General features: G+C 41.0%; 1 protein-coding gene across 5 annotated transcripts in view; it reads right to left on the reverse strand.

Annotated features, from left to right (window-relative positions):
- Positions 1 to 2,169: 2,169 nt before the first annotated feature.
- Positions 2,170 to 14,896, reverse strand: part of osbpl6 (oxysterol binding protein-like 6) — a 44,738-nt gene continuing 32,011 nt past the window's right edge. For 3 of the 5 annotated variants that reach the window (XM_085384080.1, XM_085384082.1, XM_085384079.1), the window contains 12 exons: positions 12,649 to 12,756; positions 12,113 to 12,244; positions 11,226 to 11,313; positions 9,604 to 9,857; positions 9,217 to 9,354; positions 7,695 to 7,758; positions 7,414 to 7,492; positions 6,762 to 6,906; positions 6,372 to 6,516; positions 6,142 to 6,268; positions 5,844 to 5,966; positions 2,170 to 3,839 (listed from right to left, as the gene is read on the reverse strand). In XM_085384080.1, the coding sequence (XP_085240206.1) occupies positions 3,728 to 3,839; positions 5,844 to 5,966; positions 6,142 to 6,268; positions 6,372 to 6,516; positions 6,762 to 6,906; positions 7,414 to 7,492; positions 7,695 to 7,758; positions 9,217 to 9,354; positions 9,604 to 9,857; positions 11,226 to 11,313; positions 12,113 to 12,244; positions 12,649 to 12,756 (1,515 nt within the window). In that variant the 3' untranslated portion in view covers positions 2,170 to 3,727. The remainder of the gene's footprint in view (positions 3,840 to 5,843; positions 5,967 to 6,141; positions 6,269 to 6,371; positions 6,517 to 6,761; positions 6,907 to 7,413; positions 7,493 to 7,694; positions 7,759 to 9,216; positions 9,355 to 9,603; positions 9,858 to 11,225; positions 11,314 to 12,112; positions 12,245 to 12,648; positions 12,757 to 14,896) is intronic. The other 2 variants (XM_085384081.1, XM_085384083.1) reach the window with 2 other exon arrangements.

A 14,896-nucleotide genomic window follows, 5' to 3' on the forward strand; every position in this document is an offset into this window, starting at 1 on the left:
GGAAGCAACCATTAGAAGATGGGTGCATTATGGGTCATACAGGGATGCACGTGGTTGGCAAAAATACTCAGGCAGGCTGTGGCATTTTAAAAATGCTCAGCTGGTACTAAGGCGTCCAAAGTGTGCCAAGAAAGTATCTCGCACATCATTACACCACCACTACCCTGAACCTGTGATACAAGATAAAATGAAGCCATGTATCTGTGTTATTTCTGTGAAATTCTGACCCTACTATCTGAATGTTGCACCAGAAATTGAAACTCATCAGACCAAGTGGCAGTTTTTTTAATCTTCCATCATTGAACTCTGGTAACACATGTGAATTGATGTGAAGATCCTGTCAGGAGTCCTACAAGGTGTGGTCTTCTGCTGATGCAGCCTTTGATGTGTTGTGTGTTCAGAGATGCTCCCCTGCATACATTGGCTGTTGTTATTTAAGTTACTGTTGCTTTCCTGTCAGCTTGAAGTAATCTGGTCACTCTCTCGTCTGGCAACAAGGCAGTCACTGGACATTTTCACCTTTCAAACCATTCTCTGTCGTTTGGGTAAATCCCAATAGATCAGCACTTTCTGAAGTTGCCAGACTAGCCTGTCATACATATTCAAAGTCACTTAAATCACCCTTCCTCGCCATTCTGTTGCTCTGGTTGAACCTCAGCAGGTCAACTTGATCATGTCTATATGTCTAAATGTACTAAGTCACTGCTGTGTGATTGGATGATTTGATATTTGTGTTGCTGTGCAGATTAACAGGAGCACCTAGCAAAGAAGTCCTTGTCATTGGGTTCTCTGTTGCTTGTGTGTTTGTGTTTTTTTCCCCAGCAACTTAAAACATAGGTACTAGCCTTAAAAAATAGTGGATATCACTACTGCGTCATATGTGTTTCTATGCTTACCAAGGTGTGCTGTGGGAGCTCCAATTTCTGTTATTAAAGAAAACCAGGGGTGTCAAACATAAGGCCCGGGAGCCAGAATCGGACCATTGGACAGCTTATGAAAATGAAACATAAATATCAGAGTACAAGAACACTTACCTTTTTAAAAAACACAAACCACAGAACTTCATCCCTTGAGTTTTGCAGTTTTATTAGAACAAGCACTATGTAGCAGCAGTGTACAGTGTTCATGGAAAGATATGTACTTTGTTAAAATTGCACTTTAGAAGGTACCCATCAGGAAATAGATTTGATCCAAACTGAGCTGACATAGTGCTTCATGATACATGTCAGTCGACAAAAAAAAAAGTGTCCAATTCAGAAACCATAAACCTTTTTTTATAAGGCATCTGCAAGACTCATTGGCAAGCTCTAGACATGCAGGTAGAAAATGGATGAAGAAAGCTGGAGGATTTTCTCTCTTTTTTTTCTCCACTACATTCTGACTCTGTGATACCAAACACTACACAAAGCACTGGCCCTACCTCCACAGCTACTGATGTAGGAGGGAAAAGAAATCAGCTGCTGCAGTAGTGCCCCCACTTTTTTTTCCTCCCCCCCCCTAAATGTGCTGCATTTATTGTGATCACCAAAAATGAATCAGTTACATGTTGGGGTAGCAGAGCAGTGCAGAACACTTTTAGACACTGCAAGCGTTATACAGTTAAAACTTTTCTACTCCTCTAATGTCAAAGAAATTTCCCTTAATGTATTCCGTCCTCGGCTAAATGCTCAGTGTACTTAATCATCTGTAGGCAGGCGGACTATGGAGAATGTGCGGCGTTTGACTTGTGAATGGCATACCTTCTTCTTGGCTCGGGTATTCTCATCTGTTGTGTGTTTGTGAGGCATTGATAAATGCATTAAGGCACAGCAAGTGAAACCGACGCTGCTGAGTTGTAGCATTAAGTTCGTGATCAGGGAAAAATAAAACTATATCCACGCGTATCTTGTTGTTTTTTATCTTTTAAACTACATGGATGCAAAGCAGTTCTAACTTTTTGGTTTGTTAATCTACGGTGTGATCAGTGCACACATGATGGATTTGCCTTAAACAGTTTTCGCTCTACATATTTATATTCACCTTTCCCCTCCTCGCCCTGCAGCTGTGAACAAAGAGATTCAGCTTTAAGAACTATTCGCGTGTGTTCGGGTTGATTTTAAAGGCGCCCCCTTTTATTTTTTTCTTTAGCTGTAAAACAAAAAAAGAGGAGACTAGGCAAGATTTTAAAGCTAAACTTCAACCTGGTGCTTTGAAGAAGCCCACAGCATAGCAGTAAATTCTCTGGGGAATCAGACACATTGAGACGTTTTAATGTTTTTACAGTATCCATCTGAAAATCTGGCTTCTTTCATTTTTACAGGACGACCTGTAGGTGTCTCTGGTGTTTCATAATGAACTACGACTGCATGCGGTTTGGTGATTGAGTCACGGCGAGATTAAATCATTCCTTAATCAATTAATGATAAGATAAATTATAGATGGTTTGAGTAATATATCAAGAAAAATACCAAATATCTGCTGGTAACAGATTTATAAATGAATACAGTTAGTACTTTTTTTGCTCTATATCTTTGTAAATGATTCTTTTTGGTTGTTAATCAGAATAAAGATGATTTAAAAAAAATCTCTTTGGGTTTTTTGTAAACTGTAACAAGACTCTGATGGAAAATTACTCATTTATTAATTCAAAATAATTACATCTTCAAGCTGCGGCTGTTTTATGGAAATATGTGACTCTGCTATTCACGTTTCGTTAATAAATGAAGTACTACAAAAATCCCAAGGATCTGAGAGAACGCTGCAACCTGTACAAATCTTTTCTTATACTCGTGACTCGGACGTGTACGCGCCCATTATTTGAATGAAACTCTCACATTCGGGAACAGAGTGGAGAGAGTTATGTATGCATTTATGTAACTGTGTGATTCACACGAGTTGGTTTTGTGTAAGAATGATTATTATTAGACACTGGGGCTGCTGAGGTGAAGATCGTCCTTCCATTTGCACTGTGTCACGACAGATCAGTGTTGACAGTCCACAGGGCCGAAACGCCTCGCGTTTAAATCACACCTCACCTCCCAGCACATGTTCAGCTCAGTTACTCATTAAAACGGCGTTTGTAGAGCCCCGTACTTCCTCCACAGCGGTCGACATTAATTTCAAATGAGTTGTTTCCCGGGAGAGAGTGCTGCCATCCGACAGAGTCGACAGTATTAAAAGGCAAAAATAAATAAAATCTGCCAATTCACATAATTCTCTTTCACTAAATTCTGAGTCCGAGATATTTTTTTATAAAAATACCTATTTTTTTTTCTACAATAACTGATGATATAGTAAATACGGCTTTGTACCAGTGAAAGCTGCTCTCTACACATGCAATGTTATCATAGGTAATCTGTAGGTAATCAAAATGTCTACTTCATAGACTAGTCTACCCAAACTGCTGTTGGAAATTAAATGGCTTCAACTTAAAGGCGCCTAATCGTGTGACTTGTACAGGTGTCTTTTTAAGGCAAGGACATACTGGGAAGTCAACAGAGCTGAGGAAACATCTACATAGGCGCGGTGAGACCCAGCTTCGACAAGCACAATGAAGGTGATCCTAGGGTATGTTTCCATGGATGGGTGACCCTCCACAGGGTCGCTGGGCGTCGGGCCTTCCCTCAGCTCAGCAGTCATTCGTATCCATGCACAAAGATGTTTCATCATCGTCGCGTTTCTCTTAACACCTTATTGTGCGTAGGTAACAGCCTCCTCGTCTGTGATGATGGAAACACAGATCCATGTGCTACCATAGAGTCACTGTAGATTCCATGTTAATGAAGCCGGGGTTTTTGCGGAGCTCCCAGTACATGTTGTTGGAGACCCATCTCTCCCTGTGATTGGCATCAACCACTTTCCTGGAAGGACAAAGACAAAAGTGGAAGTTGTAAACCTAAAGGCAATGGGGAGAAATACACTATTCCCTACATACACTCAGCAGACACTTTATTAGATACACCACCCTCTAATACTGGGTTGGATCCTCCTTTGAGTTCAGAAATGTCTGAAGTCTTCATAGCACAGATTCAACACGGTGCTGAAAACATTCCTCAAGATTTTGGTTCATATTGACACGACAGCATTGCACAGTTGCAACATCCATGTTGACAATCTCCACCTAACAATTTCCACCACATCCTAAAGGTGCTCTTCTGGATTGAGATGTGGTGACTGTGGCTATTTGAGCTCAGTGAACTCATTGTCAAGTTCAGAAAAACCAGTCAGAAGATGAGTACACTGTGGATATAAAGTTATACACATGCTAAGCAACAATATCAGGTAGTCTTTAAACAATACTGAGTTGGTATCAAAGGGTCAAACACACCATTACACCACCACCAGCCTGAAATGCTGATACAAGGGAAGATGGATCCATGTTTTTGTATTGTTCATGTTAAGAAGACCACAGAAGGTACCACAGCTGTCAGCTAAGAGCTCACCAAAAGTATACATCTGTACAATCAGAACACTGAAAATGTAATTTGTCTCGATTTCTGCTGTGACATTCAGATAGCAGGGACAAAATCTGCCATAAACCACATGAAAGCATGGATCTATCCTGCCTTGCATCAGTAGTTCAGGCTGGTGGTGTAATATTGTGGGGGATATTTTCCCGATAAACTTTGGGTCCCCTTAGAACGAGCTGAACATCATGTAAAAACTACAACCTACCTGAGTATTGTTGCTTATCATGTCCATCCCTTTATGACCACAGTGTACCCATCTTTTGATGGTTGCTTGCAGCAGGATAACACACCATGTCACAAAGCTCAAATCATCTCAAACTGGTTTTCTGAACTCAACAGTGAGTTCACTGTAAATGGGCTCCACAGCCACCAGACCTCATTCCAACAAAGCACCTTTGGGATGCAGTGAAATTGGAACTATTATATCAATATGGACGAAAATCTCTGAGGAAGTGTATCCTTTCACCGGGAGATTTATAGACTAATTTGAATTGAAGTGTTGTCGTGTTCACATTTTTGTAGTTGTACAACCCATTTTATAACACAATGCCAGTTAAAATAAGAATGACAATACATAATAATAAACATACATAATTTTTTAAAACAATGCATTTTAACCCAGATTTTCATGTTCATCTATAAATCTCCCTACAGACACCAAATTGTGCTTCATTTGATTATTTGCAAAGAATGTGAATAATGTTAATGTTGAGTTTTCCATGCAAACGTTGAGCTGCTAAACATCCTAAAAATGGGAAAAATGCTGACACAGCCGCAGTCACATCCTCTCTTACAAATATTGATCAAATTATTGCAATAGAGGAGCAAATGAATGCGTCTGTACAACATTTGATTGTTCTATTGCACTTGGTTACAAAATGTTCTCACATGTAATCGCATGGCAACACAATGCCATGTGATTACAACACAACACAGACAAAGACTAGTACTTGTAGACTGCCCATAACTACGTGGTTATCTACACTCCGGTTCTTTCTCATCTTGTGTAACACGGCTTCTCTCCACTTCTGATGTCAGGAATTACTGCCTAATAAGGTGATGTGTCTGGCTTAATGTTTTGATCAGCTACCTCAGGAGAATAAGACAAGGTCTTGCTAGTGAGCAAGAGCTCCCCAATCAAATCAGCTTCATAGCAGCTTCTTCTCTTTTTACCCGTATTCTTCCAAAATATGAGATCTTTTTCATTCTAATGTACTTAATCAGTCCAGATATTTTCCTCATTTCAACACTGAGATGTGTGTAGTAGGCTGTCTGAATGGAGCCAATCAAAGCCAATGAAAGACAAAACCGAACATGAAACGAAATAAAAAAACAAAGCGACGCATTCTACAAGGTGAATAATGCACATCTGGCTGCTGCTTTGTGCATCCTTACTTAAAGAAGCGTGGCTCGTGTTTGATGTTGTTCTCATCGTTCCACTTCCTCCTGACCCTCTGCATGTCCTCAATACGCTGCTTCTCTGATGACGCCATTTCCAAGTTACCTTCTTCCAGATACCTAAATGAAAGGATGAGAATTTGTAAACATGAGGAGAAAAACTACTACCAGCAGACTGACTTCAATGAAATTGCAGCCAGACCGGAAGAAATCAGTCACACTTTTTTTACTCAGTTGCTGCAAAAATATGCAGCGTTAGCAGCTCGTAGTGCCAGGTGCAGATGTGATGTTGTACCTTTGATCAGGTCTGAATCTGGCATCCGTCCGCGGCAAGGCATCTTTTAACTCAGGACAAAGCTCATTTAGTTCAATGGCAAACCTGGTGAAGCCGTAGTAAAGCTCATAGTCTGTGGGCATGGAGCCTGGGGAGGAAAGCCAACAAAGTCCCCTTTTAGCTTTAAAGCTTTGTACAGCTAGTCCTGAGTGAAGTCCCGCTGTGAGAGTGAAGCGAGAACTGATTCTTACCTGGCCTCCAGATGCATTTAGCAGAAGGTGGGACACCACAATAAACACCCTCGTGCCATTTTCCAAAAAGCCTGTGGATCACTTTTCCTTCCTGATCCATCACAAATCCTTGAACTTCATTCACATTTGAACTCCAGTAGTTTCCCTAAAAAACATAAACTTCACTGTTAGCTTTTTCAAGTTATATATAAAACTAAACCAGCCTAGAGCATTAGAGGGAAACCCCAAACGGTTCATTATAAACATCTGGAAAATTGTGAGGAGGAAGAACTCCCTTTTAACAGGAAGAGACTTCTCATTCAGGAAGAGGCAGCCATTGCCATACAACTGGTTGAGGAGAAGACAACAAAGAAGCAAGAAGCTACCCAAATCATCTCAATTATTTTTCACCTTGACAAAGGTAAGTTTGCAGAGGCAAGCACTGCTCTTTATGTTTCTGATGGTAATCTCCCCGTAGTGTTCAATCCACCGCCGTCCACTGAGGATGTTGTGTACACAGGTGGTAACTTTATTCCATTCGTATTGATCACCAAACCTAGAAAGCCACAATAAAAACAGCTTCAGGTACTGCAGGTGTAAAAAGGCTAGATTATTAAAGTAGGTGATACAGCTATGTTCATTTTCTGTGTAACCTCAGTGCTTTTCGACTTCTGTGAGGTTGTCACTTTAATCATACCCCAAAGAGGTTATTATTTGTGGGTTGATCCATACAGTAGATTCTTGTGATAAATCCAATCAAGCCAATCAAAACAAATCTGGCTTTAGAGCAAGGGGAGCTTAAATGATTAACTCTGAGGATGCTGGATTTTTCTGGGGCTCTTAGGTGTTTTTAACAGCTTTGACAGAACTAATAAAGTTTTTGTTGTTAATTTCTGTTGATTTAACACAAGCCTGCATTTCTCAGTCATCATTAAAATCTCGATATTTCCATGAAGGCAATTAAAAGCAGAAACCTGGCGATTAACATAATGAAGCATTAAAACCAACCAAACTCTGCGCCTTCATGTTCAATTACCATGCACACCAGCTGGGTGAAGGTTACCTGGGTATCATGAGATTTACACTCCCGATTGGTAAAATTTCCATTGATTTTCCCCAGAACTTGTTTTTCCATCTCACATCTGGAAAGAAAAACAACAAAAATATCCCATTAAAATAATTTTTTTTTAAAACATTTTGTCTAAAATCATACCAAATAACATTTATGTTTACTCTGTACAATTTCCGCTGGTTATTAAAAAGGCTAATTGAGTCCTGCTGGCTGGTCTACACTAAGCCATATCATGTGAGGAAAATCCCTAACTAATTAGACAGGTAACATACCTTGCCAGAAGGTGAAGTTCTTAGACTCACAGTGGCAGGCGGAGACGGGAGGGTGGTGGCTCACCTTCGAGAAAAGATCAAATAAAAAAAAGAGTCTGGCAGCTGTCGTTTAGATAGCACATCATATACAGCCACTACTCTTAATTACACATTTATTGTGACGATTTTAATTTTGTCTATAATATTCGTTTGACAGTTTTGGTTCACAGAAATTGTGATTTTTTTTTTCACTGTAAATTTATTCTGAATGCTGAACTTGCACTCTCCTGCTAGACACTGGAATTACTTACGCCTGGTGTCTGGGAATATTTTCCCCAGGGAAATCAAAAGACCAAGCATGAAACTCCCTGATCTTGCAGGAAGCCCAACAGCTTATATCTTTCTGTGTCAGGTTGGTGATGAACCCTTGTATTTACAGATTTAACTCTGAGACTTTGAGGAAAGATCTTCCAGTGTAATGTTTGAGAGCCCACACACACATGTGTTTGGACTGTGCGAAAGAGGCCAGACTATCTGGACAGAACCCATGCATGCACACGCAGAAATGCTACAGTGTTGTGTTAGTCCTGTGTTGGACGGGCAACCTGCTCAGTCTCACACCTCTGACAGCTGGGATAACCTCCCAGCTGTCCCAGTGTTGAAATACATTGAACTGAAGTGTAACCCACTGATTTTCCGTCGTTATTAAAGTAGTTCAGCCAACAACAGAATTATGATTTATGCTTAATTTCAGTTTGATTATTGTAATGGATTGTAATCGGTATCGATAAGAAGCCTTCTCATAAGAAGCAAGAAAACTGGTTATATTACACCAGTCTTAATGACTACACTGGATGCCCATTTCTTTTAGAACTGATATTAAGATTTTACTTATTACTGTTAAGGCCCTTCGTGTCCTGGCCCCAGAATATATACTGAAACTGTTGTTCCTGTATGCAAACCAGTGCACAGCCTCAGATCCTTGGGCAGAAACTGTTTACTGTTCCCATCGCACGCTTAAAGACAAAAGACGGTTGCCGTTCGGAGAGCAGCGCTTGCCTCATATTTGTCACAAGACATTTTGATGTTATTTTGATGTTGCACTTGAGTCTTATTTTAATTCATATATATAAACATTCTTTAAAATAATTTCCTTCCATTTCTTTTACTCTGTGTTTCTTAGAAGCACTTTGCAACACTGCTTCAGTTTTCAGCTAATCTAACCTCTGGAGCAAACATGTGACAGCAGGTATAGAAACTCAACCTGATTTCTTTTTTTTAATATCTCCTACTATGTTTCGTCTTCTTCCAGATAAGAGCACAGTGAAGCACTGGGCTTTCTTGCAAATTAGATAAAACCGAGTTCTTTGAGGCGAGGCACAGACCTTGCGGTTAAACCGAAGCACTCCAAGGAAAGCTCCACCGAGCTTTTTAGACCTCTCCAACATAATGAGACCTCCTCAGGAAAAAAATGAGCTACTCTATAAATTCCTTCTTATTGCTTAAAATTGACTCATTTTGAACTGTGTGAGCAGGTGCTTACCTGCTCAGAGAAAAAACAGAAGCCCTTGTCTTCCCGAATACATTCGTAAGTCTCTCCGAGTAGCGGGTTGAATGGCTTGCTACCTGCTCTGTAGTAAGTGGATGAGTAGCCTGAGACAGCAAAAGCAGCGACGAGAACCTGAACGAGAGTCATAAGAGCATAAACACAGAGTGGATTTACAGGCTCCTCATAACAGGCTTTGTCACGAATAAGCTAAACAACAGAATCTGTCATTCAAATGTTATCCAAAGGACAGGAGGCAGCACATCACAGGCATATATGTTAGCTTGTGGCTTGCAGTGTGACATCACACATTAATGAATTAATGAATCACCACACTGGAAACTGATTAACAGTTCATTTCATAAGCTCCGGCGACTTCTTTACCATGCGCTCAAAAGGATCCTCGGTCTCAGCAGCCTTATCCAGCAGCTCGCTGTACTCCAGCTCTTCACACATGCGCTGCAGGGTGTTGAGGGGCTCGTTGAGCTCCACAGGCATGGACACTTTGGACAGGTCTTTGCCGATGTTGTTTCGCAAGATGTTCCAGAGGTTGATGTTGCTGGTGTCAGGACAGGGTGCCGACAAGCAGCTGCGCCGCCCATTACGAAAGGCGCTGCCAGCAAAGTCTCCGTTGGCCACTGAAAAAAAGATAAATAATGAAAAAAAGGAATCATTATTACAACATCCATCTGGTGTAATTATCTGCAACAGGCTATGCTAGTCCTAGAAACGCCTAATTAAGTATAATTATAACAAAGAATTTAAAAAAAAGCATTTTTTGGTCGTGTTGCAAGTCTTTGTGTAAAATGCAGCAGGATGTTTTTTTTTTATATTCTAGGAAAAAACTTTTCTTATTTTTTCTTAGTTTGTTTAATATATGCCGACTTTGTAATTTAAGTAGTGAGGACATGGTATTAGTTCAGGTTTAGCTGCAACATCAAATACACTGAAACGACTCTTGTACTTCACCAGTAGTTGTGCTGTTACAGTGATAGACGGTCATATTACACAAAGTCTGAAACAATGATGTCAGTGAATGTACAAGTAATCCTTGTGAGCCAAAAGCTCAGGGTTAAGATTCTTATAAACATTTGGTTTCAAGCTGCTTTTTCCTCTTTTGGATCCGGGCAATGTCAAAGACGCGATCGTCTCAGGCACATAGCTCTGGCTGCGAGAACACAAACGCACCCACCTGCCTGCTAAAAACCACCGATTTATGAGGAGCAGCCAATCAGAAGAAAGTTGACTAAAACGGTTTGATATAGATACTTGTGAACTTGACCCAGCGTAAGGTAAACAAGGTTTACTCTTCGCTGTGAATCATGCAAAGTAGTCGTGTCCAACATTAAAAATATGGGGTCATAAATTAGGACAATAGGTCATCTTTAATTTAGCTTTTAAGCAATATTTTTTCCCTGTAATGAATAAAGAAATCTCTGTATGTATGTTTGTTGATTTTAAAGAAGTTTAAAAGAATAGTGGTCACATCATTGGATTCCTTCCTAGATTTACATATATAGATGCTGATACAGTGTGTTCAGGTAGTGTCATAAGCTCTTACACTCAATTTGTAACCCTGCAGATGATGTCACGCTCCTCTGTGACCTAGATAACGTAGATTATAAATAAATCTCCACCGACTGTGACATCTACCTTTGCTAATCCTGAAGTTCTGGTGACAGTGGACGCTTTACTGGAAGATAACTACTCACCATGAGAAAATAACACCAATTCTAGCTCATTTCCAAAACTTTCAGACTAGCGGGAACCTGAGTAGTTTTTTTCCCCCTTTCTGTTGCCCTTGGCAACATAGCAAAGTCAACTGCTTTTGCAGCACTGATAAATGAATTTGCAAAGTGTGTGTCTTTGCGTGGGAATGTGACGTTATTGTAGAAGCAGCACGGCTGACGGACTGAGTGGGATCTCCCCCTCCTTTATTAATTTCTCATGTCCTTTTGTTCTGGTACAAACAACGGTTGCTCGTGACGGCGCAGAATTGGACCTACTTTGTCTGGAGACGTTATCAGTCACGCTGGCGTTGTCCTCGGAAATGTTATCGCTCACATCACTGACATATGACTCATCGTCTGAACCCTGTGAGGGGAACAGGTACACAGGGGAGTGAGGCAGTGCAGTAGTACAACACGAACAGATCAGAACAGCCTCACACTCACACACACGCGTGCACTGCAGTTTGCCATTGGCTAACAAACTGCAGCAGCATGCCGGCTATCTGTCCCACTGCAGTAATCATGAGTCAAGACACTGCAGTATTCATACTTTATATATAGCAAACAAAATAAGGTCACATTTGAAAGGGCCATGTTGTAACCACTTTGGGTGAAAGCTGCTTTTCCAGTTTATGTGACAAAAAAAAGAGCGAAAAGGCTTGCCGTTAGAGCTACAGGCCAGGGGGATGATGAATTTCCACGCTCAGTAATCCTTCAGCATGGCTCAATGCATGCCTGGGGAGCTACAATGCTTGATGGGTCTTCAGGGGCCATACGCAGTATATTTGGAGCAGAATGTTCACAGCCGTTAAAAAGGGAAGGAGGCAGAAATGGTTGATTTGAGTGATGGACCGAACATCCTCCTCCACTTGATGCTTTTTAACAAAGCATAAAGTGGAAGAGGATCATTTTGATTCTTAGGCATGACTCGGGGATTAGGCCTCGGGCAGATGCGAAGGAGCCCTCCTGTGTTTACGTTTCTTTTACACTCCATCTCTGCTCTTCGTGACTTTTGCATTAATTACTGACTAAATCTGTCTCCACACACACACAGGCATCACGCTGATGTTTTTCACTGACTTTACAGCAGCAGTATAGTTTAACCTTACTAAATCCACATCCATCACCACATCCACTCCGCTTCTTCATCCGCCCCGCTGTACCTCGTTCTCTGACGAGCTGGCTGACAGAAGCACTTCCTGGGCATCAAAAAACTCAGAGACAGATTCTGACATGGAGAGTCGGCTCTCATTAGAGGCCTGCTGAGTCAGAGGGATCCCCATCTGTTCCCCGGCCTGCAGGCAAACACAAGCAAATGCAGGAGGCGTTCACTATTTCTTGCTATGATGACAGGTTGAAGAACCAAAACTGACCTGAACGAAGACAAACAGAACCAGAAGACAACACAGTGCTCATATTGCAGCATGTGTCTCCTTGCCAAAAGGCAACCTCCCATCCGTTTCTAATTAGTCAGTTTTTCCATTAACCTTGATGTCAGGTCCTGCATAGAATAATGATTTCTGAAGCTCACCTGCCAGGCTGTACTGGAAAGGCCATCAGTCTATACGAGCGAGAATCAATAAGCCAACTGACAAATGCAGGAAGCAAATACATCGACTACCTGGCGAGCCTCCGAAGCTGTAGCTTTATCAATATCAGGGTAAGCAATGAGATTTGTCAGTGATAGACAGTGAGCTACCTCATCAGGTGTGGAGATGATGTTCACACTCACAACTTGCTCAGTCAGGACAGACTCAGAGTGGATGCGGTTGAGTCGAGTTCGAAGTTCTGCATTTTGCGACAGGGCCTGAAGAATAAAAAATGCTTTCTGACATTCAAATCTCACACGAAACTTTGAAGTAAAAAAAGATAAAAAGAATTGGCTCAGTCCTTCATAAAGAAAACAATTATTTGCATCCTGCTTTTTCTGTAAAAAAAAAGAACAATTTGACTGATTATTTTCTTGTTTTGCCACAGATTTTAAAAAGTCACAAGATTTTAAAAAGTTTTCTTTAAAGTTAGAATATCTATAAAAAGCATTTACTGTGACCAAGAGCATATGCATGCTTCAAAGGGGCGAAAATATGTCAATGATAGGTTTTGACTGGGATTTGCATCCCAGTATCTCAGGTGAACGTTCTGTGCTTAACAACTTTGCAGCAATATTCAGCTCTACAATCACTTGACACTTTTTTAGACACACTTTGCTAGTGCTAGATTTGAAACCAGTGGGCCTTTAGAAGTGCCTTAATTCTTCATAAAACCACGTACTAAAAGTATGCCTCAGAGATTGTAGTCCATATCAAGAGCTTGTACATCCATGATGAGAATCACCCGTTTTCACTACATCCCAAAGGTGCTATATTGGACTGACATCAGGTCACTGCGGAGGCCATTTGAGTGCACTCTGTTGTCCGATTTTGATGAGCCACCTGTGAAATGAAGCCTCGGTTTCCTGTTTTTAGCTGAGAGAAGTGGTCTCCTGCTGCTCCAGTCCATCTTCTTACAAGTTTGATGTATCTGTCTGACTCTTTACATGAACAAGGAATTTTCACCTAATGAACTCAATGGGTATTTTCTGTTTTTTGGACCATATTCTGTAAACCCTAAAGATGATTGTTTGGGGAAATCCCAGTAGATCATCAGTTTCTGAAAATTCCAACAACCATGCCATGTTCATAGTCACAAAATCATCTTTCTTCCCTATTCGAATGCTCAGTTTGAACTTCAGCAGGTAATCCCAATGATGTCTACTGCCATGGTGGTTGGTTAGATTTGTGTTAAGTTAAGTTGCACCAAAGTGGCCAGGTAGTGTGTTTTGTTTACTTTACCTGGTCATGACCAGTGTCCAGTGATGGTTCACTCACCACAGGTTTAATTCATTATTCACATACTCATACATGAAGGGCAGGCCAATATTAACTCCTGAGGTCCAAATGTTGTCAGTTTGTCTTGTTCTCTTACTTGTTCTCATGACTATATTTAGAGATTTTTACAACTGAAGAGGGCAGTTTATAGTTGTGATAAATCCACTGTGAAGCAGCAGAAGAGGAGAGGAGTCACAGCGACTAGCTGGTGGACAGAGTGAAGTATTTAGCTGATTAAGAGCCACACAATAGCCTCAAAGCCTTATGGGGACAAAAAGAGAGGAAGTATTAGACTCTCGTTCATCAGGTGGCCAAAAATGTAATTAAGTTAATGCAATGCTGTTCCTTTCTGCAGATGTTTGATCAAAACTTAAAAAAAAGAAATAGAAAATGTAGGTTTAGGTATAAACGTACCTACTGTATGCCAAAGGAAATATTAAATACATAAAACTAAGATGGCAATAACACTCACTTATATCCTGCGGGGATTACAGTAGCTGACATCAGCAGCTGTAACTATAGCAACCACAACTCCTGATTATCAACCTCCCACAGAGCTCTGCCACCAAACCTGACCTCCATCCTGCGACAAGCGTGTCACACAAGAATCCAATTAGGAACGAAACGGAGATAAAACAGCGAGTGAAACATTTCACTGAAATGATGTCAACTGTTAGCAGAGGAACAGTCCAATTAAATCGCGGTGGTAGAGAGACAGCCCTGAGGAGAAGAGTTAATGAACTGCACTGCACATTTCTCCCGCTCACCAATTAATGTGGGAAAAGATGATTGGACGTTCACGGCTGACTTGCCTGGGCTCTCATCTCCACACATCATTTTTCTTTTTAACTGTGATGTTGATACAGCGTCACAGTTTGCATTTGTAGCACGAAAACAGATTGGCAAAGACTAAATAGAAGGAGAAGAGAGACATCACCACCAAAGATTACATCGGCAACATGTCCTCCAGCCTCCTCTGGTGATACGCTGTAGATAGACTGGTGGCAAATACTGAGGCTTTCATTAAAACATGCAGGTGCTCTAAATGGTCTCCAGCCAGTTTCAGCTGCCAGATTTATG

This window comes from Rhamphochromis longiceps, linkage group LG16 (assembly GCF_057381845.1).
Source record: "Rhamphochromis longiceps isolate RC_006_pf linkage group LG16, R_longiceps_female_GT1.1, whole genome shotgun sequence".
NCBI lineage: Eukaryota > Metazoa > Chordata > Actinopteri > Cichliformes > Cichlidae > Rhamphochromis > Rhamphochromis longiceps.